Source organism: Podarcis melisellensis (genome assembly GCF_964234715.1).
Source record: "Podarcis melisellensis genome assembly, chromosome: Z".
NCBI lineage: Eukaryota > Metazoa > Chordata > Lepidosauria > Squamata > Lacertidae > Podarcis > Podarcis melisellensis.
In genome coordinates, this window is record NC_138547.1 from 47,956,702 (window position 1) to 47,980,314 (window position 23,613).

The 23,613-nt window shown below is 47.4% G+C and overlaps 1 protein-coding gene across 4 annotated transcripts in view; it reads left to right on the forward strand.

The window, feature by feature from the left end:
• Positions 1–23,613, forward strand: part of DOCK11 (dedicator of cytokinesis 11) — a 163,680-nt gene that overhangs the window by 11,389 nt on the left and 128,678 nt on the right. For all 4 annotated transcript variants that reach the window (XM_081896893.1, XM_081896891.1, XM_081896892.1 and 1 more), the window contains exons 2-8: positions 7,841–7,957; positions 11,540–11,629; positions 12,947–13,029; positions 14,655–14,724; positions 17,502–17,597; positions 20,641–20,775; positions 21,541–21,718. In XM_081896893.1, the coding sequence (XP_081753019.1) occupies positions 7,841–7,957; positions 11,540–11,629; positions 12,947–13,029; positions 14,655–14,724; positions 17,502–17,597; positions 20,641–20,775; positions 21,541–21,718 (769 nt within the window). The remainder of the gene's footprint in view (positions 1–7,840; positions 7,958–11,539; positions 11,630–12,946; positions 13,030–14,654; positions 14,725–17,501; positions 17,598–20,640; positions 20,776–21,540; positions 21,719–23,613) is intronic.

Below are 23,613 nucleotides of genomic sequence, written 5' to 3' on the forward strand. Positions count from 1 at the left end.
CCCTTTCATATACTAAATATAGATAATAAAAAACAAACAAAGAATCATGAAAATTTTATAATTCTATTCTATTCTCCCTCCCCTCCCTGCCCCGGTTTCTGTCCCTTCCCAACTGAAAGTCTATAAAACCGTTCCTAGCCTGGATTCCTCACATCAGAGGCCTTCAAATCTCTGTCCGTCTCTCTCTGCCGATTTTGTTGGTAGCCCTCTTTGTTGATCCTCAGGTCTCGAAGGAGCTCCAACACAGTCTCATCAAATTTTCTTCCATCCAAAAAACTTGGTAGCAACTGCTGCAAAATGTCCACTGATTTCCCATACACAGTGAGTAGGCCCCAATCATATTTCTTGCTTCTTTTCAGTTCCAGTGTTCCAAGTGTTCCAGGGGCTTCCTCTTTCCTCTTTCGGGTCTTTCGCCGGTTGGTGCTCCCAAAGTCATCTTTTTTATGCTCTGACAGTGTAGGCTTAGGGTTGGTACTCTCCTGTACTTTCATGGCTCCTTCTTCTCTCTCCCCCAGTTCCAAAGATGTCTCTTCCTGTTCAGCTGCGGCTTCTGTTCCAGTCAAATCTTTTGTGCCTTCAGCAGAGTTGCTTAGTTTAGAGTTCAAGGTTATCAGTTGTTTGTTCATAGCCAGACTCTGCTCCTGCAGTATTCCCACAAGAAAGAACATTCTTTCTATCTCTGCCTGTAATTTTCCATCCGCAGCCATTGCAATGTTTCAAAGTTTCCCCTAGGGGGATTTTAGCTACTTAGTAATCCTTTTCCCAACAATCTGATACTTTGTTAAATATAACTTCTTTATTCCCAAACAGTTTAGTTCAAATTTAGCAAATTTAGTCCAGAGAGACGTTAAACAGTGAGGTTCTTGACTTTAACTGCCCGTTTGACAGCTCTTTTGACAGCTGTCAAACTCCTTGTTCCTTTTCCTCCAGCTCACACACAAGGCACTCCCGGTTCCGGGGGGGGGGGGGGTTAGAGAAAAACTTCCAAAACTCAACTCTTACTCTCCAGCACAAATCTTCTTCTGTCAAATTCGAGGAATTAATGTCTTTTAGCTCATACCACAAAAGAAATCTCTCCACCTTAGGTCTCCGATCTTTGCGTTAAATCTTTCTGTAGAAGAGGGGGTGCGGACTTCCCTTTAGCACATCCCCTGGTCGTACCGAATTCAAGGATAAAGAATTTTTAGAGTCCAAATTTCATTCTACTCACGGGATTGTTTCAAGTCCAAATTTCAGGGGAAAAAGTCGGCGCTCTCCAGCCATGGCTCGCGGCTTCGCTTCACTGCAGTAGCGGTCTACTCCCAGCACCGCGCCACTCTCCGTACCCTCTCCGTAGCCTTTAAAAAGGCTCTTCGTGGGTTGGAGGGGGCGCTTAAGGTGCCCACCGAGTCACCAAGTCCACAGGCTTCCGCGCCTGCGGTTTCTAAGGGTCCCCGCCTCGCCGTCGCGGTAAGACCCGTCTGCAGTAAAGCCGATTCGCTCCGGAGGGAATCTGCCATTAGCTGATCGCGTCGACCCGGAAGTCCGGGAATGAATAAATTCCTATGCCCCACAAGTAACCCAGAGATGCATTTTAAATAAAAACACACATTCTACTCAGGTAAAAACACGCTGATTTCCGGACTGTCTGTGGGCCTGATTGAGAAAGCAATTGGGCTGCATCCGGCCCCCGGGCCTTAGGTTGCCTATCCTGGAATAGACCCTATCCTTCAACACCTTCAGATTTTGCAGCAAAGTTCTGTTAAAAATGCATCTATTAGGTAGAAAGTGTACTTAAAAAGGCATAGTTAAAATAATATGCAAAAGTGTATTATCATATCTTCACTTATACATAAAAATGTAGTGTGTTGTCATGCTGCTCGCCTGGCTGCCCATCGCTGCAGTGTGAGGAAAGGCCTCCTGGCTCAAGTGAGCTGTTTAACACAGAGGGGATGGGGAAATTAAAAGAAGCGAGGCTTGGAGCAAACTGTAGGGGAGAAGTGGGGCAAGCTGTGGGGGGGATAGGTGACGGGTAGTCTGAGGTGTAAAGGGAGGGGGCGCATAAGGTTTGGGGGAGGGCAAAGGGGTAGACTGCTGGATGAGCACAGCCTGCAGGGGTGCCAGTCTCTACTTAATTATACAGTGGTACCTCAGGTTACATACGCTTCAGGTTACAGACTCCGCTAACCTAGAAATTGTACCTCGGGTTAAGAACTTTGCTTCAGGATGAGAACAGAAATCGTACTCTGGCGGCGCGGCAGCAGCAGGAGGCCGCATTAGCTAAAGTGGTGCTTCAGGTTAAGAACAGTTTCAGGTTAAGAACGGACCTCCGGAATGAATTAAGTACTTAACCTGAGGTACCACTGTATTACAGAAACTGTATCCCTGTCCATACATGGATAAGCCACAGTTTTTGGGTTTCAGACAGGAACATTCCTAGCCCTACTTGGAGAGGGTGGGGATTCAACCAAGGACCTTCTGCATGCAAAACAACTGCTCTAGCGCTGAGCTACTGGCTAGTCCATGTTCAGTAGCTCTTCTTTAAGAGACCAGTAAGGGCCTGTCACCCCTGCAGCCCTTTCAGCTGCCTGGTCATAGAATGATGGAAGGAATCCTGAGGATCTTGTCCAGCTCTCCCTGCAGTGCAGGAATGTGCAGCTGGCCCATATGGGGGTCGAACCTGCAACCTTGGCCTTAATCAGCACCACGCTCTAAGCAGCTGGTCCTTGGCCACTTAGCCCCTCCTTCACCATCGGAGCACCCAAAGTAGTCCATGGGCCCATAATGGCTTCAGGACAGTTCAGCAAAAGGCGTCCAGAGATGGGAGTCAGGCTGAGAGCTCAGAGTCTGAAAAAGAGATTTTGCAGCAGAATAAGGTGCTGTCACATCTTCTGCCCGTTGCTGTGTAAGGAGTCATCTGCAGTGCATATCTGGCTTTGGAGAAGCACCTGAGAGAAGCACCAGAAGTTCAGGAACCTTTGATCTTCCATCCTGCCTCTTTCCTGAAGGTGACCACCAACAGTGCCTTACCTGAGAGCTACAAATTTGGTTCTTGGACCTCTCCACTCTTCTACCTAGTGCTGCAAACTCACTCTCCAAGAATCGAGTTCCCACAGGTGTCCTATTCTCTCTGGTGACGGAGGTCTGGGAGCCTCGCCATGCCAGGCCTGACCCCTTTATTGCTGCCCACCCATGTGCACAACTTGAAGCTTTCTCCAAATTCTTTGCTCACAAAGGGGTTGCCCGGAGATGTGGTGGCAGATGCGTTTCCCAGGCTGCCTGTGCGATGGAAGATTTCCAGCTGTTCCAGTGAATCCATTGAGTGGGGAGTGAGTGGGGGCTGGTATTTTGTCTCCTAGTGCATTGAGAGCCAGGAATAAATTGCTTTTCAGTTAGAACTAAAAGCATGCAATTGAGATGACTGCTCTGTCTGAGAGCAGGGTTCTGTACCCTTTTGCCAGAGAAGGACCAGCTTTTACAATGAGGGTTGCAACCTGTGTGTCTTTTGGAGGCAGGATCCACAGGGAAGCTGTTAATTGCCTGCCTCTGTAGCAAAGCTTTTTTGGGGCAGCAGTATACCTGATGTTCCACTTAAGATGTGCCATGTTTGATGGTTGTTCTATTTGGTATGCGTTCATTTGCCTCATCCCCATAACTATATGTGGACTGATTAAGGAGATCAGTTTCCATGCCTGAGCCTTCCAGTAACATAGAGATAAAATCACCTTTATTTAAGGGGGGGGGGACAAACTCTGTTTCACCCACGTGTTCAGGGTGGTGATGATCTTCCCCTTGATTTTTTTGCAATCCATGAAAGCCACAGTTATGTTCGAAGCCTGCTATTTGATCTGCCATTAGCATCCTAATAAGGAATCTAATTCGCTAGAAAGCTTTTGTGAAGTTTTTTGGGTTCTTTTAAGCACACTCTCCAAGGCTTGAATTAGAGTGGCTCTGGTATAGAAATACTTGGCACATGGTTTTGAAATCTGTCCACAAACCGAACATTGCAGGGTTCATCCCTTCTTCTTTGCTATGTTAATGTGGAGGCCTGCACCTTCTGCTTCACCCACATGGTCTAGTCTAGGCATGTCCAAAGTCTCTTTTGGGGGCCTAATTCAGCCTGCCGGTCAGTTTAATCCGGCCCCTGCGGCAGTTTATTTCTTGGGGCAAAAATCCTTTAAAAAAGCTCAACAGCTTCAATCCTAAACAAAGGTCAGTAATTTTGGTCAGCCCTTCATCAAATCTGGCCCTCTTTGGAAAAAAGTTTAGACACCCCTGGTGTAGTCCATGGGTAGGCAAACTAAGGCCCGGGGGCCACAGCCAGCCCAATCACCTTCTCAATCCGGCCCGCGAACAGTCCGGAAATCAGCGTGTTTTTACATGAGTAGAATGTGTCCTTTTATTTAAAATGCATCTCTGGGTTATTTGTGGGGCATAGGAATTCGTTCATCCCCCCCCCCCCAAAAAAAATAGTCCGGCCCTCCACAAGGTCTGAGGGACAGTGGACCGGCCCCCTGCTGAAAAAAATTGCTGACCGGGGTGTAGTCTTCCCTCCCTCCCTCCCTCCCTCCCTCCCTCCCTCCCTTTGTGTTAGGTTTTTTTGAGCTTCTTTTTAGGTGCCATAATGAGCTTGACTGGCTGTGCCTGGATGACACCGCTGCAAAAGATGTGCTGTCAGTCCCCCAGATGGCATGGGGAGCACCTGCAGCTGCGAATGAGCAGAAGCTGCAGGAATTTGCCCTCTTCTAAGCTGCCTTAGGAATGGCTTAGAACAAGGCTAGGTCAACGAGGGAGGCCTTCAAATGCCTTTGGACTGCTGACCTATTTGAAGTTGGGTTTGCATATGTTCAGGACTTAATCCTGGTGGAGAAATGGACCAGCAAAATCCGAGAAAGAAGATAACATAATAAATCCAATTATTTTTTACCATGGCTGGTTCCACTTCAGTTCATATGCCTCAGATAAGGAGCATAGGTACAGGCCACCCAAATGGGGATGTTTGGAAGGATGTTTTTGTATAATCAAAATGTGTCATTTAAAAATATATATATGCACCTATTGTGATAAGTTCTGTTAAGTTTGTGTGGGAGTGGGAAGAAGGAGTGGAGAGGAGGAGAAAACCTAAGTTTTGTTGAAATATGATGTGTTAATGTTTTCTTGAAAAATCATTAAAATTATAATACCTTTGGACTGCAACTCCCATCATCTCTGGCCATTGGCTGCATTGGGTAGTGGGGCTGCTAGAAGTTGGTGTCTGAAATATCTGGAAAGCACCACATTGACTTTTACTGCATTAGAAAGTGGATGTACATCTTTAAATAAATGCATTTTTAGTTCAAGAGAAAGGCAGGTAAGAGGTGACATGTTTATCAGATTATGCCTGGCATGGAGAAAGTGGATAGAAGGAAGTTTCTCTCTGTCTTAACCCTAGAACTGTTGCAGGAACCACTCAGGGGCATTCAGTGAAGCTGAATGTTGGCAGATTCAAGAGAGAAGAAAATCCTTCCTCATGCAGTGCATAGTTAACCTGTGGAACTCACTTCCACAGGAGGCAGGCATGGCCACCCCCTTGGGTGGCTTTAAAAGAGGATTGGACAAATTCACGGAGGAAGTGAGGGGCTATTGATGGCTGCCAGCCAGGGTGACGCTGCTCAGCCTCCACAGTCAACGGCAGCAGTGCTGCTGAATACCAGTTGCTGGAACACACAGGAGGGGAAGTGGCTATTGTGCTCCAAACCTACTTGCAGGCGTCCCACAAGCATCTGGTTGACCATTGTGAGAACAGGATGCCGGACTAGACGGGCCATTGGCCTGATCCAACAGGCTCTTGCTGTGTTTAGACTCTGCCAGGAGTAAATCTCCAGTATTTTAGCGATAATGTACTATCCTTATTGGCTATTTCATTTTACTCTTTAGAAACCTTGCTTAACATTTCTCTGCCCTAACCCAGATATTAATGCATCTGGCTAAAGGAGAATCAGGAGCTGAAAGGGCCAGGATGTGAACCCAGCCAGTCCTTCTGTAGTTCTCCTTTTGCAGAAGGATAAAAAAAACCGGGTCAGAGTTGCTGCCTCAGCTCAGGAGGGTGTTGAAAATGCAATAGTGGCAGAGCTTTTAACTGGACTCATAAATCTGTTCCTTTTTGCAGATTAGCCACCCCTAAGAATTCTAAGAATGCCCAAGGAAGGGAGAGAGTGGCTACGGTTTAAATGTATCGCCTTGGTTTCTGCTGCAGTTGAATCAAAGCTCCCTCTGATATCAGAGTCAGAACCACTCAAAGGACACACAAGAGTTATTAATAACTTTATTTTATAGCAAAAGAATCCAAGCACATTTGCAGAGTGCAGGAGCAATTTGAACTGCTTTTAATGTGTTGTGCACGTAGTGGCTATTTATGTTGTGTCATCAGTGTACGCTAGTGTTTCACAAAGCATAGGAGAGGTCTTTGCCCCAAGTGGCTTCCAGTATTAAGAGTCAAGATGATGCCCAAGTGATCACTGTGCTCTGCAGATGAGAGCATCCCCCAGATGCCATCTTATCAAGAGCTCTCTTCCTCAAATGTAGGAATTGGGCCTTCAATCTTGTGGCATCTGTTGACAACCTTTCTCCCTTTGCAAGGCTGGCCTTGATTGCGATAAACAAATCTGTATTAGAATTGCTTGCAGATGTTTTCAGTTGTTTCATCTCTCTCCAAGGGACAGCTCAGTTGGTAGAGCAGGAGACCTGCTCTAATCTCAGGACGGTGGGTTTGAGCCCCACTTTGGGCAAAGGATTCCTGCATTTAAGGGGATTTGGACTAGATGATCATTGTGGTCCCTTCCAGCTCTAGGATTCAAGTGTTTGCTGCCCTGGGCTCCTCTGGGAGGAAGGAGCAGGGTGTGAATTAAATAAATAAATAAAAACGGAGGCAGGGTGTATATGGGAGAGAGTGTTTCATTTTTGCACACTTAACTGAAAACTGGAGGAACTCGCCAGTTTCTGTGCGTGTACTTGTTTTGTTAAGCATTTTTGTTGCAAAGTTGCAGGTGAGCTGCTGTTCATTCAGCAGAAGAGCTCTGCCCATCACATGGCACTGGCTGGAGACCAAGTAATAGGACCCTTTTTTGGCCAAACCCCCATAAGGCTGCTCATGAACATCTTCCCCACGCTTAAGCTTTATTCTCTCTCTCTCTCTCACTCACACACCCCAGGGAGAGCTTGCCACTTCCCAGCCCAGAAATGTGCAGATTTCTTCAAATGATCTGATGCACAAAGATATTTTGGGGCAGTTGTATAACTGGATGGATATACTGATTGACGCTGCTCACACTTTTGCTTCCTCACTTTAGTTCCTTTGTATGGCGCTTCCCACAGTGAGCTGTGCCCAAAGTGGTTTTACAACCAACTTTTGGAATATCAAAATACAAAAGCATTTGGGAGTGGAGAGAAGAAGCCAGCATGCAAAACATACCAGTTACTGAGGTGTACAGTAAGGGGGTTGTTCCAGGATATGGCATAGCCTGGCTTGCATAATTCCATCTCCAAAACACCTTAGTTCTCTCTCTAGAAGGTGCAAAGAAGTTATAATGTTTTCAGTCATAGTTTAACAATGCAGGGCCTGGGAAGTTGTAAACCTTGGTTTGTTGGAAGATATGCCATGGTCTCATCACTCAGTTTGCTGCTGCTGCTGCTAGTACCCTAACACACCCTGCCACACCAAAAGATTGAATACTTATAAATGCAGAACAAGTACTACATAGCACTTGTAGCAGTGCTGGTTCTGTGAGTCAAAGTGCTGCCGTGGATGCCTAGGGAGTGAGGCAATCACGGTTAATGGGGCGTTATGCAGTACATGACAGTGTGTTGTCTTGTCTCCTGCCAGGAAAAGACGAAGGTGATTGAGCCTTTGGACTACGAGAATGTCGTCTCCCAAAAGAAAGCGCAGATCTACAGCGACCCTCTCAGGGACTTGCTTATGTTCCCCATGGAAGACGCCTCTGTGAGTTGTTGCTGCTTCTCCTCCTCCGTGGCATTTGGGTTTCAGTTGCAAGCTGGTCACCTCATTTCATTTTTGCTTGTTCGAATAGTTTATTTATACCTCTTCATATTGCCACTTCTGAGCAGCACACAATAGGCACACAGCCTCGGAAATTGATGAATGCACCTGCCTGCATCTTTATTGTTGAAAGAGGGTTGGAAAAATTCATAGACTTAATAGAATCCTAGAATTGTAGAGCTGGAAGGGACCTTGAGGATCGTCTAGTCCAACCCCCTGCAGTGCAGGAATATGAAGCTGTCCCATGCGGGGATTGAACCTGCAGCCTTAGTGCTATCAGCACTCTACCGCTCCAAACAAATGGAGGAGAAAGCTGTCAGTGACTGCTAGTTGAGGCAATAGCAATGCTTCTGAAGACCAGATGCTGAGAATTGCAGGACAGGAGAGGGCTCTTGGGCTCCTGCAAACTCCTTTTGTATTCACACCGGATATGCTGCCCTTTTGCCATGCAGAATTGTTACTTTGGAACTTTGACCCTCTAGATATATACCGTATTTTTTGCATCATAGGACGCACTTTTTCCCTCCTAAAAAGCAAGGGGAAATGTGTGTGCGTCCTATGGAGCGAATGCAGGCTTTCGCTGAAGCCTGGAGAGTGAGAGGGGTCGGTGCGCACCGAACCCTCTCGCTCTCCAGGCTTCAGGAAGCTATCCGCTAGCTGTGGGAGACCCAGCTCTCCCACGGTTAGCGGAGTGCTGCATTAATCCCGAAGCTTGGGGCGTGCGGAGCTCAGCGCACCCCAAGCTTCTGGGTGCTGGCAAGGTCTCCGCTAGCCGTCTAGAGCTCCGCACGCCCCAAGCTTCGGGATTAGCGCTCCGCTAGCCGTGTCTAGGCTGCAGATAGCAGCCTGCTTCCCGGAGCGTCGGGCGCCCTGAAAGCAGAGCGCCCGGTGCTTCGGGAACACATCCGCAGCCTAGGCAGCCCTGCGGGAGGTCCCGCAGGGATGTCTAGGCTGCGAATAGCAGCCTGCTTCCCGGAGCGTTGGGCACCCTGAAAGCAGAGCGCCCGGCACTTCGGGAACACATCCGCAGCATGGGGACCCTTGCAGGAGTTCCCCGCAGGGCTCCCCACGCTGCGGATAGCAGCCTGCTGCCCGGCGCGAGGGGCACCCTGAAGCAGAGCGCCCCTTGCGCCAGGCAGACATCCGCAGAGTGGGGAGCCCTGCAGGCGTTCCCCGCAGGGCTCCCCACGCTGCGGATAGCAGCCTGCTTCCCGGAGCGTTGGGCGCCCTGAAAGCAGAGCGCCCGGTGCTTCGGGAACACATCCGCAGCGTGGGGAGCCTTGCAGGAGTTCCCCGCAGGGCTCCCCACGCTGTAGATAGCAGCCTGCTGCCTGGCGGGTGGGGCGCCCTGAAGCAGAGCGCCTGGTGCTTCGGGAACACATCCGCAGCATGGGGAGCCTTGCAGGAGTTCCCCGCAGGGCTCCCCACGCTGCGGATAGCAGCCTGCCACCCGGCGGGTGGGGCGCCCTGAAGCAGAGCGCCCCTCGCGCCGGGCACACATCCACAGCGTGGGGAGCCCTGCAGGAGTTCCCCGCAGGGCTCCCCACGCTGCGGATAGCAGCCTGCTGCCTGGCGGGCGGGGCCCGCTGAAGCAGAGCGCCCCGCGCGCCAGGCAGACATCAGCCAGCCCCACAAGCTTGGGGGACAGCAGGGAGGCGCAGCGCCACTATCCCGCTGTTCCTCCACCTGGTTCGGTTTCCCTGACCTGCTTTTGGGGGGGAAATAAAGGGAATTTCCCCCCCCTTTATTTCCCCCCCAAAAAACTAGGTGCGTCCTATGGTCCGGTGCGTCCAATCGTGCGAAAAATACGAGATATATATATATATATATATGCTTTCGTAGATTTTCACGGGTACAGGAATGCAGGTTTTGGTGTCCTCGGGTGTCTTCCCGTGTAAAAGTTGGGGTGTCTAGGCGACGTTTCGACGAGGTCTCACTCGTCATCTTCAGGCTGGTGCTTTCGGCTTCTTGTTACTGGAACAGAGCAGGATCTCAGTGTTTGAGTTCCTATAAATACTGTTGAGGGGGTGTGGTGTATAGCCTCCAATGTTCTGGGCAGAGAGGAAGTTCCCAGGCTAGTGTGCCTTTTCTTCTTTTGTTCCTTAATTACTTGAGGGATATCTTGAGTGATTTCTTGAGTGATATCCTGAGTACCACTTAGGTGGGTCATTAGGTGTGGATTAGTTGCTAAAGTCTTTGTGTCTTGACCTCTTGAACTTTGTGAAGAGTTTTTCTGAGAAGATGGCTGTACTGCACTTAGTTGTGCTCTGGCTTGGCTTCGTGTATAGGGGCGAGCTGTGGTTTTGTGGCCTGTGTCAGCCAGATCTGTGTAGGGATTGCCGGGGGGGTGCAGCATCCGGAGGTGCCACCATGGTTTGGCTACTGGATGGTGTCTGTAATTTATCTGTGGAGAGGGTCTGGGTTTGGGTCTGGTGTGGTTGATTGGTGATAGCGTTCTGTGTGCCTCTGGATCTGGTGTCAGTTTTTGTGGGGAGGGCTAATTTCCAGATGTCTGGCAAGCGGGATGTGTCGTCACGCTTGTTCATGTTGTGAGGGTGTTTCTCTATCTCGATGGCTTCCATGATTATTCTCTTGTGGTGATGTTCCATGTTAAAGAGCAATTTGGAATCTGCAAAATTAATTTCGTGACACAAAGACTTTAGCAACTAATCCACACCTAATGACCCACCTAAGTGGTACTCAGGATATCACTCAAGAAATCACTCAAGATATCCCTCAAGTAATTAAGGAACAAAAGAAGAAAAGGCACACTAGCCTGGGAACTTCCTCTCTGCCCAGAACATTGGAGGCTATACACCACACCCCCTCAACAGTATTTATAGGAACTCAAACACTGAGATCCTGCTCTGTTCCAGTAACAAGAAGCCGAAAGCACCAGCCTGAAGATGACGAGTGAGACCTCGTCGAAACGTCGCCTAGACACCCCAACTTTTACACGGGAAGACACCCGAGGACACCAAAACCTGCATATATATATATATATATATATATATATATATATATATATATTGTACTTATATACCACTTTGCAGGCAGATCTTGCAGAGTGTGGATTTGCATAAGGTTATTGCAACAATAAGCACAATTTTTTTTAAAAGGTTACAAAAGAATAAGAAAAACAACTTGTTTGTATAGGGGGTGAAAACTGTTTCTTCTTTGTCTCCCCTCCCCTCAGGGCAGGGTGGTCCTTCAGATGCCCATGTTGTGGCCAAACTTGCTGGAGTTGTGGATGAGCAGCATCTGGGATGAACAAAAGTTCCCATTCCTGCTGTAGACACATCTGCATTGTAGCTCATAAGAACCTACAAGCGCTAGGAATCAGGCCATTGGTCTGCCTGGTCCAGCATCCTGTTCTCACAGGGGCCAACCAGGGGCCTCAGTGGGAAGCCTGGAGGCAGGACCAGGACACAAGAGCAGTGCTCCTCCCTCTTCCATCCATCTGCAAGGCCCCCTTACAACTCTAGTCATTCTGCAGCCTCTGACTGCTTTTACTCCCCCTTCCAGGTATCTGTTGTCGGGCGCCAGAGGAGGACTGTTCAGTCTACAGTGCCAGAAGATGCTCTGAAGAAGGCTCAGAGTCTCTTTGTCCAGGAGGTAAGGGTCCTGAAGGCTGTGATACTGACGGGGTGCGCGTGCAAAATAGGTCTTGCTCCTTTCCCCCTTTAGGTAAAGGAAAAGAGAGAGACCTGGGTGAATAGTCCTTTCTGCATGCTCCAAAAGCACATAGAAAGCCTGCAGTGACGCCAGAGAGTTTAGGGCAGGATGGGGCAGCTGCACACACACACACACTTTGTCATAGTCAGTTTATCTATGTACCACATTTTCCACAACTTCCAGGTGAATTGTAGTTTCATTAGGAGAACCGTAAACTGCTGCTTCAGATTTAGGTCAAATCCAGCAGGCTTGGGAAGATTTGGGCCCTTTTTGAAAGAGTCGGTGCATTTGGAACTTAGGCTTCCTGTGTTGTGTTGCTCAAAAATGAAGGCTATTTCTTCTTTGTTGAACTCTGCATTAAAAAAAAGTAACTGAGGAAATTGATGTTTGTTTATTTATTTTTTGAAAACCAAACGTGTGACTTGCTTCCTCTTTTTAATTATGAAAGCATGACAATAACTGCTGGGGACAGACAAGCATAGAACTGAAAAGACACTCATGACGTCGCCTGTGAAGGGCTTTCTTTAAATTATTTCTTTAAAATAATTTTGCAAATTAAGACAGGGAAGCAAGATATGAGTCAGACCTCTGGCCGATGTATCTCAGAAGTGCAGAACAATTTTAAGTGCAAAGCAATTGATAATATTTAGCTCAGTACTGTCTGTAGAAGTGGTGGGGAACCCTTAACTTCCAGCATCTGCATGGCTTTTGGTCAGAGGTGGTGGGAGTTGTAGCTCAGCACTATATTGAGGGCCACTGATTCCCCATTCCTGATCTACACTGACTCTCCAGGGTTTCAGACAAGGAGTCACCCCTGGCCCTAATAAGGAGCATGCTAGGCAGAAGCTCTGCCACCAAGTGTGAGTCTATGTAGTAGCTCTGTATACAGGAACATAGAAGCTGTTTTACACCAGGCCAGGACTTTAGTCCCTCTTCCTCAGTATTGTCTACCCTGAAACTGCTATCCAGAGTTTCAGCCAAGTGTATCCCAGGCCTTCCTGGGAAGGGTGCATGCTGTTCCACTTAGCTAAACTGAAAGAATGGGCGAAGATTAAATTGTGCAAAACATGAGTTTGAGGGAGTTCTGCAGGAAGCAAAGCACCCACATGAATCTTTCCTGTATCTAATTTTGTAGTTCCTCATATATGAATTAGCAACCCTGGAGTACTGAAGTTTATAATCCTGGTTTTTGTTGCAGTCTTTAGCAGCAAAGGCAGCTATGAACTTTAACCGCCTTGCATTCAATTTCCTTCACAGTGCATTAAAACCTACAGCTCAGACTGGCACACAGTGAACTACAAATATGAGGAGTACTCGGGGGATTTCCGAATGCTGCCATGGTAAGTGTTTCCCCAGGGGAAATCAGCCTCTTCACAGCCTTTCCTTTCAGTAGGATGTCGAAACCCGGATGTTCAGAAGTTCCTTAAACATCCTTCTAGCCGCCTCCCCTTCACACAGGCAACCCAGGTCATGGTAGTATTTCTGTTTCATTGCCTTCATTTCAGAGGTGTCTCTGCTGCCTTTCAGCTAACACTAAAAATAATAATTTTTTTTGCAAGTTTTATATACCTCTTAATCAGCAAAATCCTCTAAGCCTAAAACCTAAAACAGTATTTACTATTTATTCCATAAGATTTGATTGTAAAAAGAATCCCTTGAATACAGAAATAAAAGAATGAAATTATCAGTTAAAAAAAAAATAGATACAAGAAATAATTAACATCACTGTTCAGCTAAACATCTGATTCAAACACATGTAAGCTTGGTACGCATCCGGATTCGGCTTGGATACGCAAAAATGTTTCCAGCAGGTGCCGTGAAGAGTGCAGTGAAGGTGCCTGCCTCACATCAAGTGGCAAGGAGTTCCAAAGTGCAGATGCGGCTGCTGCACAATATAAAATACTCATTTAAAAATACTGATCAGACATGAAAAACAAGTTGGCATACAATTTATCAAAATCCAACTAAAAGCAGCAGTTTAAAAACAATTACCCATACTAAAATACACAAATACAAGAGGCACAAATACAAGATGGGTGACACCTGGCTTGAGAGCAGTACATGTGAAAAGGATCTAGGAGTCTTGGTTGACCACAAACTTGACATGAGCCAACAGTGTGACGCGGCAGCTGAAAAGGCCAATGCAATTCTGGGCTGCATCAATAGGAGTATAGCATCTAGATCAAGGGAAGTAATAGTGCCACTGTATTCTGCTCTGGTCAGACCTCACCTGGAGTACTGTGTCCAGTTCTGGGCACCACAGTTCAAGAAGGACACTGACAAACTGGAACGTGTCCAGAGGAGGGCAACCAAAATGGTCAAAGGCCTGGAAACGATGCCTTATGAGGAACGGCTAAGGGAGCTGGGCATGTTTAGCCTGGAGAAGAGGAGGTTAAGGGGTGATATGATAGCCATGTTCAAATATATAAAAGGATGTCACAGAGAGGAGGGAGAAAGGTTGTTTTCTGCTGCTCCAGAGAAGCGGACACGGAGCAATGGATCCAAACTACAAGAAAGAAGATTCCACCTAAACATTAGGAAGAACTTCCTGACAGTAAGAGCTGTTTGACAGTGGAATTTGCTGCCAAGGAGTGTGGTGGAGTCTCCTTCTTTGGAGGTCTTTAAGCAGAGGCTTGACAACCATATGTCAGGAGTGCTCTGATGGTGTTTCCTGCTTGGCAGGGGGTTGGACTCGATGGCCCTTGTGGTCTCTTCCAACTCTAAGATTCTATGATTCTATGAAAATTACTTGTCTGGGTAGAGCTGCCTAAACAAAAAGTTTTGCTTATCTCACCTTCCTCGGAAGTCGCTCCATCCCCCGAGAAAGTGGGTCCTCTCTGCCCATATGCCTTTCTGGAAGCTCCATCTATGGATTCATTTGTTATTCAGCCATGTTGAGCAAAACATTAATGAATGCTTCTTTTAAAAATAAAATAAATGTGTGTTTGTGTGTGTTTTCTCTTAGCAAATCCTTCAGCCCTGACAAGATTCCAAACCACGTGTTTGAAATTGATGAAGACTTTGAAAAAGATGAGGTGAGGAGAAAAGGGTCAGCCCTTTGTCTGGTAGCCGATGAAGTGCTCTGTGTAACTCAAAAGCTTTCCTAATCATATACCAAGGGAAGCTTGTTTGCTAAAAGTTCCAATTGTTACAGAACAACAATGACAACTTTTAGTATTCGTGCGGTGTTTCCAAGTGCTCAAAGCCATTGTCCAGCAACAAAGAACATCATTTTAAGAAGGGCTTTGCAGCCAGTTCAGGCCGATTCAGCATCCTGCTTTCCAAGTTACCAACCAGATGCCTGTATACACTCCCAGAAGTAAATAAGCAAAGGAGCCATCCTTTATACAGGGCCCAGGAGTGGATGCTTAGCTAATCAACCTACCAGTTCTTTCCTGGAAAACACCAGTTCTCTCCCTAGCCAGGCTCTGAACCTGGACATCTTTATTTTTATTATATTTACATCCCCGCTTTGCCTCCAAGTTGCTAAAGGTGGTGTACATGGCTCTCCTTCTCCCCCACTGTATCCTCACGTCAGCCCTGTGAGAGGCAGGTTAGGCAGGCAGTGATTGACTGGCCCCCAAGGTCACCCTAAGTGGGGAACTGAACCTGGGTCTCTGTCATCTTAAGTCCAGCATTCTCACTTCTGCACCACGCTGGCTGCAATTGGAAGTAGCCCCAGTTGGGGAAACAGCTGCATCTGTGGGTGTAGGAGGGACTGAGCCTGGTGGTTTATCTCCTGGGAAGGGTTTCCTATGTCCTTGCCTCCACAGCACAGAAGCAAATTGTATTGGGGAAACAATTGTTTGCTGAATTAACGTCTAGCTCCTGCCAGATTGCAGAGGTGGTGTGAAAGAGAGAGAGAATAAGAAGCAGCTTGCCACATCTGAGAATAGTTCTATTACCTTATTTTAGAAGCCGTAACAGGCATCCCGGATAGATTAATCTAAAGCTAATCTGGAATCTCCCCCTTTGCAGTGGGACACTTATTCCCAAGCAGTTCCTCCTGTTGCCGCTGCTCCTAATTCTAGCCCAATGGTTGCCATGATTTTGATTTGAACTGATTTTATAATGAATTGATTTCAGAATGCTGTATTATTTTATTGTTGTCAGCCGCTCTGAGCCCATCTCTGACTGGGGAGGGCAGGATATAAATAAAAATTTGTTATTATTTTTATTAGCCTTGATGCTGTCCCACGTCTGCTCATCTCAGACAGAGGTGTGCAAACAGGGCATTCCCCTCCCAGCCCCTTTTCATTTTCATTTTTAAATTAAAATTTTCCCAGAGAGCCTCCAAAATGCATACCTGTATTCCCATGCATACAACACAACTTGTGGCACTTTGCACCTGTAAAACACACCCTTATTAAGTGATCCACAAGTTAGTATAAACCTTTGGAACTGGCTTTTGGTTTCCTGGAGAATTTGTAAATGAAATTAAGCTCCGCCATTCTCCCACAAAGGTATATTTGCGCCTTGTTCCTCTTGCCAATCTTAATTGGTTTTAATTGGTGAGCCTTAATTGGTCAATCAATTTTTCTGTAAGGGGAATACGTCCTATTCCCATACATTCTTTAAACTGTTCTGGAATGTTACACTAAGAAAAATCCAATTAGGGTTTATCCAGCAAGTCCTGATTCCCATTTAAATGCAGACTCATCCCCCCCCCCACTTTTTACCATGGAGTTGTTGAAAGTATTATTATTATTATTATTATTATTATTATTATTATTATTATTATTATTATTATTATACCCTGCCCATCTGGGTGGGTTTTTCCCATCCACTCTGGACGGCTTCCAACAAAATACACTAAAACATCAGACATAAAGAACTTCCCGATGCAGGGCTGCCTTCAGGCATCTTCTAAAAGTCAGTTGTTTATTTCCTTGACATCTGACAGGAGGGTGTTCCACAGGACAGGCGCCACCACTGAGAAGGCCCTCTGCCTGGTTCCCTGTAATTTTGCTTCTCACAGTGAGGGAACCACCAGAAGGCCCTCGGAGCAGGACCTCAGTTTGGCTCCTTTTCCTTGTGTAACTGTAAATTCAGAAGGCATTCAGAGAGCTGCTGCCTTTGTAGGCTTTTGATTCCACATCCCTCCTTTCACATGTGTGACCAAATGCTGATTTGTACACTTTGAAACTCCCTTGGTGGAGCAGCAGAACAAGGTCATACAAGGGACACGCACACACACACAGAAATGAACCACCGGGTGGGTGTTTGTGTGGAGACATGCAACTCAAAGGTATCTGAGGTGGCTAGATTTTAAACACTAGTTCCTAATACAAGAGCAACCTCTATTATTATTTTTACCACCATCAGTGTTTATTAAATTTCTTACCTGCCCTTCACCAGCAGGTCACAGGGCAGACGACAGCAATTTAAAATTCAGAATTGAAAGCAGTTAAAACATTTTACATTTGCCATAATAGGGTGGGTCCTGAAAAAACAACTTCCAGGTGTTGCAGACCAGGGTAAAGAAGCAAGTCTTCAGCATTTGCTGAGAGCTTTATAGTGAAGGAACCAGGTGCACCCCTGTGAGAAGGGAATCCCACAACATAGGGGCTGCCGCAGAGAATGTGGGGTATGCCACACCCACATGCCCAAACTTCTCAGGGAGATGGAACTACTAAGAGGCAGTTCTTTCCCGTTGCACCTCTTGCATTGCTTGCCAGGCCCTTTTCTCATGGTCCAAAACATCTAGAGGGCACCAGCTCAAGGAAGGCAAGGGTGGAAAAGCATTGCCTGGTCTGATTTAGTGCAGCTCCTTCTTTGAATTGCAGTAACTCTTTTGTTTTTGCTCTTCCAGGATTCCTCATCACTATGCTCGCAAAAGGGTGGCGTGATAAAACAAGGCTGGTTGTACAAGGCCAATGTCAACAGCACTATTACGGTCACCATGAAGGTGAGAGGTGTTGTATGTGCTTGCACCTTGCACAAGAGTCTGATTTTCATTTTCCTGGGGAAACAGGTTCAAAGGACCCAGGCCTGTAAGTCTGGGGGTTCTATCAGTGGTTTAGTGGCACGGGGTCAAGGGGTGTGTGGGTGTGAAAGACTTGCTACTGTTTCTGCAGCAGATACCCCTTCCACAGCACCCAGCACCCTAGAGCTGCCCAACCAACAGGAAAGCGGAGCTTTTAAACCCCCAAGGGAAAGGTCTTCTTGCCCTTTGGAGCCAGTCAAGAGTGAGAGGAAGTGAATCAAGCCTTTGAGGACTGGCTCCTAGGGTCACTCTGGAAAAGGGGCATGGGAAGAACACTGGTGGGGGAGTTTTTCACTTATTTGTTTGCAATATTTATATCTCGCTCTTCATTGAACGAAGTAATAAAAGCAGAAAGAGGAACGCGCGCGCCCACACACACACACATTATGAAATTGTATAAACAGGAGGACCAATAAACAGCAATTCCGTCAGCAGGTATACAAGCATAATTATGAAACAAAAAACAGTATTTCCAATTTAATGAAATACCTGGATAAAAACAATCAAAACATTCAAGGAAATTGAACAACCAATGATTTTATCAGCAGTTCACCACCCCCTACTTGACTTATGGCAGCCCAGTCCCTTCCTCCCTCTCTCTCTCTCACACACACAAAGAGGGCCCCACTTTGTGCCAGCAGATGCTCACTCTGTGACTCTTGAGTAACTTAACACCTTTCAGCCCCACACTCCCCAGACCATCCATGTGCTCACCTTGAGTGGTATTAATTGTTGTCGTCAAGCACCTGCAACAAAAATCCCTCCCATGCCTTATCCACAGCAGCATCAGGACGAAACACACAATGGAGGAAAAGGGGTGGCAGTAGAGCACCGCAGACTCTCCTTTTCCCACTTCTGAGGAAACTCGTAGGCACCAAGATCAGTGGGGTTGCCAGGCAGTGGGGAAGATGTGGGATTTGCTGGCCTCCCCCATCTCTCATCCACTGCTCTGCATGTAATGAACAGCATCCTGGAAACCGTATTTCCATAGGTATGCATCAGAGGTTACCAGCATGACATCCTTGAGGTTTTCTTCTGGTGCCCATGAACCCCTGAAACCCTCTACCATCCACCACCCCTTTGATCAGGAGGTGATGAGGGACAGTACTTTCCCTCCCCCCAAAATAGGTGCCAGAACTCACCATGAAGTTGTTACATTAAGTCACCAGGCTAATCGGGGCAGCCCTGAACAGATGCTGCTTTGACAACACCCACATTTACTGCCGGCAGAGATGTTAAAACCTACATCAGGCTGCCTCCCCACCTTGTTTGGGGGTCACCCCTAGTCCTGGTGCAGGTCAGGTAAATGCACCCCCATCTCCCTTGTTCTCTTAGATCCTGGTGGATGGCCAGGGCAGCTCAGAAAGGCCCTTGCTCAAATATGCCTGTGCAACGGAAGGCCTGGTTAGAAAGCTTAAAGCCCGCCACTGCTAAACAGGAGATGGATTGGAGAAAGGGGAATACGAATTGGCCCCATTCCCGTAGCTTGACCAACTATGGTTAGGAGCAAGGCAGAGTCGTAGATCTGGCCAGCTTCTGTTTTGACTTGAAATGTTCATTTGGGCTTCTCAGAAGTACACAAAGGCAAGACGCAGGTACGGGGAGCATTTGCCTGTAATGGCACCAACCTGAGGGGTGCTGAAACTGTGCTTTGGTGCTCCCCAGCTGAAAAACAGGACGGGTGCTTGTGATGGGGGAATACCTTTTTCTCCCTATAGCTGAAGGAGAAAGTTGGAAGGGTGAAGCTCTTTCCTGCTTCCTCTTTCAGCTCTGTGTGTTTTTTGAGGCACAGATTGATTCTCCTGGCTCTGACCAAATTGCTTGAAAAAGTGTGCTCATGCTCTTTCTGTATCTCAGTGGAGCAGGGGAGTTGGTCTGGCAGAGGCAGAGCGGTGTGTTGCACCCACAGTACGAGCTCAAGAACCGAACTGTGCACACAGGCCTGGAAGGCAGGAGATCTGTGACTAACATTGGACTCGGCTCTTGAATCTTTGGACTGCAGGCACAATGGTCCTCTCAAGTGGCAGCTGTTCCATTCAACCTCCCTAGCTAGTAGCGCACATTTTGCTGCAGAGCTGCTGAGGTTGCTAATTTAAAAAATAAAATAAAACCAATGTAGTCACTTCCAGCCATCAGCAAATGAAGCTGCAGGTTTCGCTAGCAAGCAATTGCCTACTAGGAGAACTGCACAACCTCTTCCAGTTTTAGCACTCCTCTCCAAGTCCTGAGCCATCCAGCACAGTATTTTTCCATTTAGGAAGTGGATGGCGCTCACCCCTCCCCTACAAGACCTTGCAGCTCTTGTAAAGAGATACCCGCCTGATCCTGAAGGGGGTGTCTTGCTTCCATGGGTGGCATGGAACTCCAGTGGCCCCACGCCAGTGGTGGGTGGGAACAGAATCAAAAGCGGAATACATAATACATATATTTTACTTCTGTACATTATGCTAGTTTCTACACACTGAACAAGCCTCTGCCCTCCAGCCAAGCAAGTGGAAGGAATTGTGAGAGTTCAAGGCTGTATAGGTTTGAAGGGCTGCATTAGACTGCCCCCCCCCAGCTCTAAGGTGTGTCCCATCCAACTATAGAGAGACATGGCACCCAAACTCTCTTTCTGGTGCTGAGGCCTGTGATGCCACAGGAAAGTTGCAGATTGTCAGTGCTGGAGAACAAATTTCAGCATGCAGACTGCAGGCCAGTGCAAAGCTGTTGCCCAGTTGCAGGAAATGCAAGAGCTGGTTTAAGTGTCAGGACTGCCCCTGCCATCCAAAGCTAAGCAGCAGATCAAAGCTCTCAAGTCTGTGTTGTTCATTAAAACAAGGGGTGCTGGTAGGGAAACAACAGCTCAGCTTTACAGAATCTGTTGTGAGTGCTAAAGAAATTGATCTTGCACTGTGCCAGTGAAGCAGAAATATAATTTCTTGGTTCTTCTCCCCCCCCTCCGTTCTTTTGTTACGGTGAGCAGGTGTTCAAGAGAAGGTACTTCTACCTGACACAACTTTCTGATGGCTCCTACATCCTAAACTCCTACAAGGATGAAAAGGTCTCCAAGGAATCCAAAGGCTGCATCTTTCTGGATTCATGCATTGATGTCGTGCAGGTAAACGCTTGCAAAGCATGGGGAAGTGTTCCAACCTGTGAATCCTCCCCACACACAGTTTTGAGTGGTACAGGCCAAATAAAGGTTGACCACCTCAGTGGAAACCACAGTCCAGAAAAGGGGAGCCTCTTGCCCTCCAGCCGCCAGTCAGCATGGCCAGTGGTCAGGACTAGGGATGGAAGGATCTGTCAGTGGCTGTTCTCTCCATGTCTCATTTTTTTCAATCTTAAGTTGCCCAGGTTTCTGTAGCAATTTGCATTTAAAAAGAAGCACCTCATGAATGTTTTTCAGCATTTCTCCAGATCAACACATTTTTGTCAGCAGTTTTGATTAATGTACCCATTTATGCAAGCGGTTTCTACAATGTATTTTTGTATGCTATTTTCACTGCTATATTCATTTTTTATACACATCTTCCCCACCAATATATGGGCATTTTTGTAAATGTTGTTTGGTTCGAGAACTGCAAGATTCAGATAAGTGTGAACTGCAAAGGTAGGCTGTGCTTCCGTTCCCATACAGTTCCTGAAAGTGCAGTTTTGATAAATTCGACTTCAAATGCAAACTGAATCGAACTTCTACCCGCTTCCGTAGTCAAGACTGACAGGAGCTGTAACCCGACTCCCAATCTGGGCTCTGGAAGGTGCTTCTAATTAAACAGCCACCTACCTATAGACAGTCTCTATCGCTCCCATAGACAGCAAAAGGAGTTCAGCACCTCCTACTGACTTAAAAGCACACTAAGTTCTGCCCATCTTCCGGCAGTGCCCCAAAATGCGGCGCCACGCGTTTGAGCTCAAGATGCTGGACAAGTACAGCCACTACTTGGCAGCTGAAAGCGAACCGGAGATGGAGGAGTGGCTGGTCACCTTGAGGAAGATCATCCAAGTCAACGCGGAGAGCCTGGTGCAAGAGAAGAAGGAGGCTGTGGAATCCATTCCAGGTTTGTTGGTGATAGAGATGGCACCTACGCGCAGTGGGGTGGGGGAGAGCCTCGGACCTGGTGGGCAAATGTGGCCCTTGGGGCCTCCCTGCCTGACGCTTGTGACCACCCAGAGGTTGCACCCTTCACTGGCCCTGTAGCTCCATCTGTAGAGCATGAGACTCGTAACCTCAGGGTCATGAGTTTGAACCCCACGTCCGGCAAAATATTCCTGCATTTGCAAGGATTGGACTAGATGGCTGTCATGGTCCCTTCCAATTCTATGATTCTTTCCTGTTTGGCTGGGTGCAGGACAGAGGGGTGTGTAGAATCATAGAACTGTAGAGTTGCGAGGAACCCCAAGGGCCATCTAGTTTTGCAAAGCAGGAAACTAGCTGTAATGGTTATATGGGGTTGCTCCTGGCTACGTTGCCTGGTTAAACCTTTTCCTGGCTGGACAGCTCTTCACTTCGTGGCTGTTTCAGTCGCTAGCAGAATCCGTCAGTGGGCGTTTCTTGAACTTCTTCCAGCAAAGAAGTTCTTTGACGCCAAGTCTACGCCTACTTTCCCTGCGTGGAAGTCTTCTGCGCAGGGTGGGTGTGGGTAGCGGAGGACCTGTGCTCTCCCCGCTGGTCTCCGGCGAAGAGTCCTGGAGCCCCCTCTCCGATTCCCCCATCCGCCCCCCTTTATCCCTGGTGTTACGCTGATTTCCTTCCCCAGCCGATGAGTTCCCTCTCTCCCTGCTTGGCCCTTCTCCGGCATCGCTTGGGAGCCTTGCCTCCACTTCTGGCTCCAATGTCAGTTCCCTGACACTAGCCTACTGTGCAAATGTAAAAATTACATTTGTTGCCTTGCCCACCTTTGCTTCTGGCCATGGCCACCACCAGCTAGTTGCCCCCTGGAAAGTTAGTTACTCTTCTTATTCTAAAGAAACCTCTCCCTCCCTTCTTTGAGGTATTTTCCCAGAGTTGTTTTTTTTAAAAATGGGATTCTGATACATAGCTGATTTCCCTATAGTTTGCAAAAGCTGTGACTTTAGTCTGTGCCAGGCTCCCAGCTGTTTCCTCTGCCGAGTGCCATTTGGCCTTTAAGTCAATGGTTATTGGGAGGTATTTTACTTTCTGAAGATAGATGGAGGCATGCTTTAGGAAGAGAAAGCTTTGCTTTCACTTTCGTCTCTTGGAGAGAGCTCACTGCCTTCTCTCTACCCACCCATCCCTTCTGCAGCAGCTATCCTTATCAACAAATCTTGGGGGAGAACATCTGCCCTACATGCAGCTTGGGGGAGAACATCTGCCCTACGTGCAGAAGGTCTAAAGTTAAATTCCCAGCATCTCCAGGCATGGTTGGGGGAGGCTTCCTGTCAGAAACCCTGAAGAGCTTCTGCCAGTCAGTGCAGACTGAGCTAGGTAGACCCAGTGGTCTGGTTGAGTATAAGGCAGTTTTCCATGTCTGCCTTGCTCCTTCCCCACAATAAATCCAAGTGCCCTATATACATTAAGGCAATCAACTCTTCATTCATGTCTTGCGCTGAGGAAGTAGAGGACTCCCATTTTCCCATTTCCCTGTTTCATTGTAAGCAGCTTCATGATGGCACAGGTACAAGCCCATAAGGGCTGTGTGCAATCACCTTTTGCTGCAAATGAGCAGAACAAGTCCCCTGCCATCCCTCATTTCAGCCCAGGAGACAAGTCAACTGCCTGTGATGAGAATGTGCTGGGAACATCTCAAGAGCACAGGATATAATATTTTGATGTATGACTGTGCTCACCCAGTGTTGAACGATTTGTTGTATCCTGGCAAGGCAGGGGTTTCCATAGCTTCTAATTAGAGAAAATATGCTTAATATGGCTCTGCTTCCTTCTGCGAGACTAGATGTGCCTCTGAGCTACTTCTGCAGCCCATGTCATCGGGGC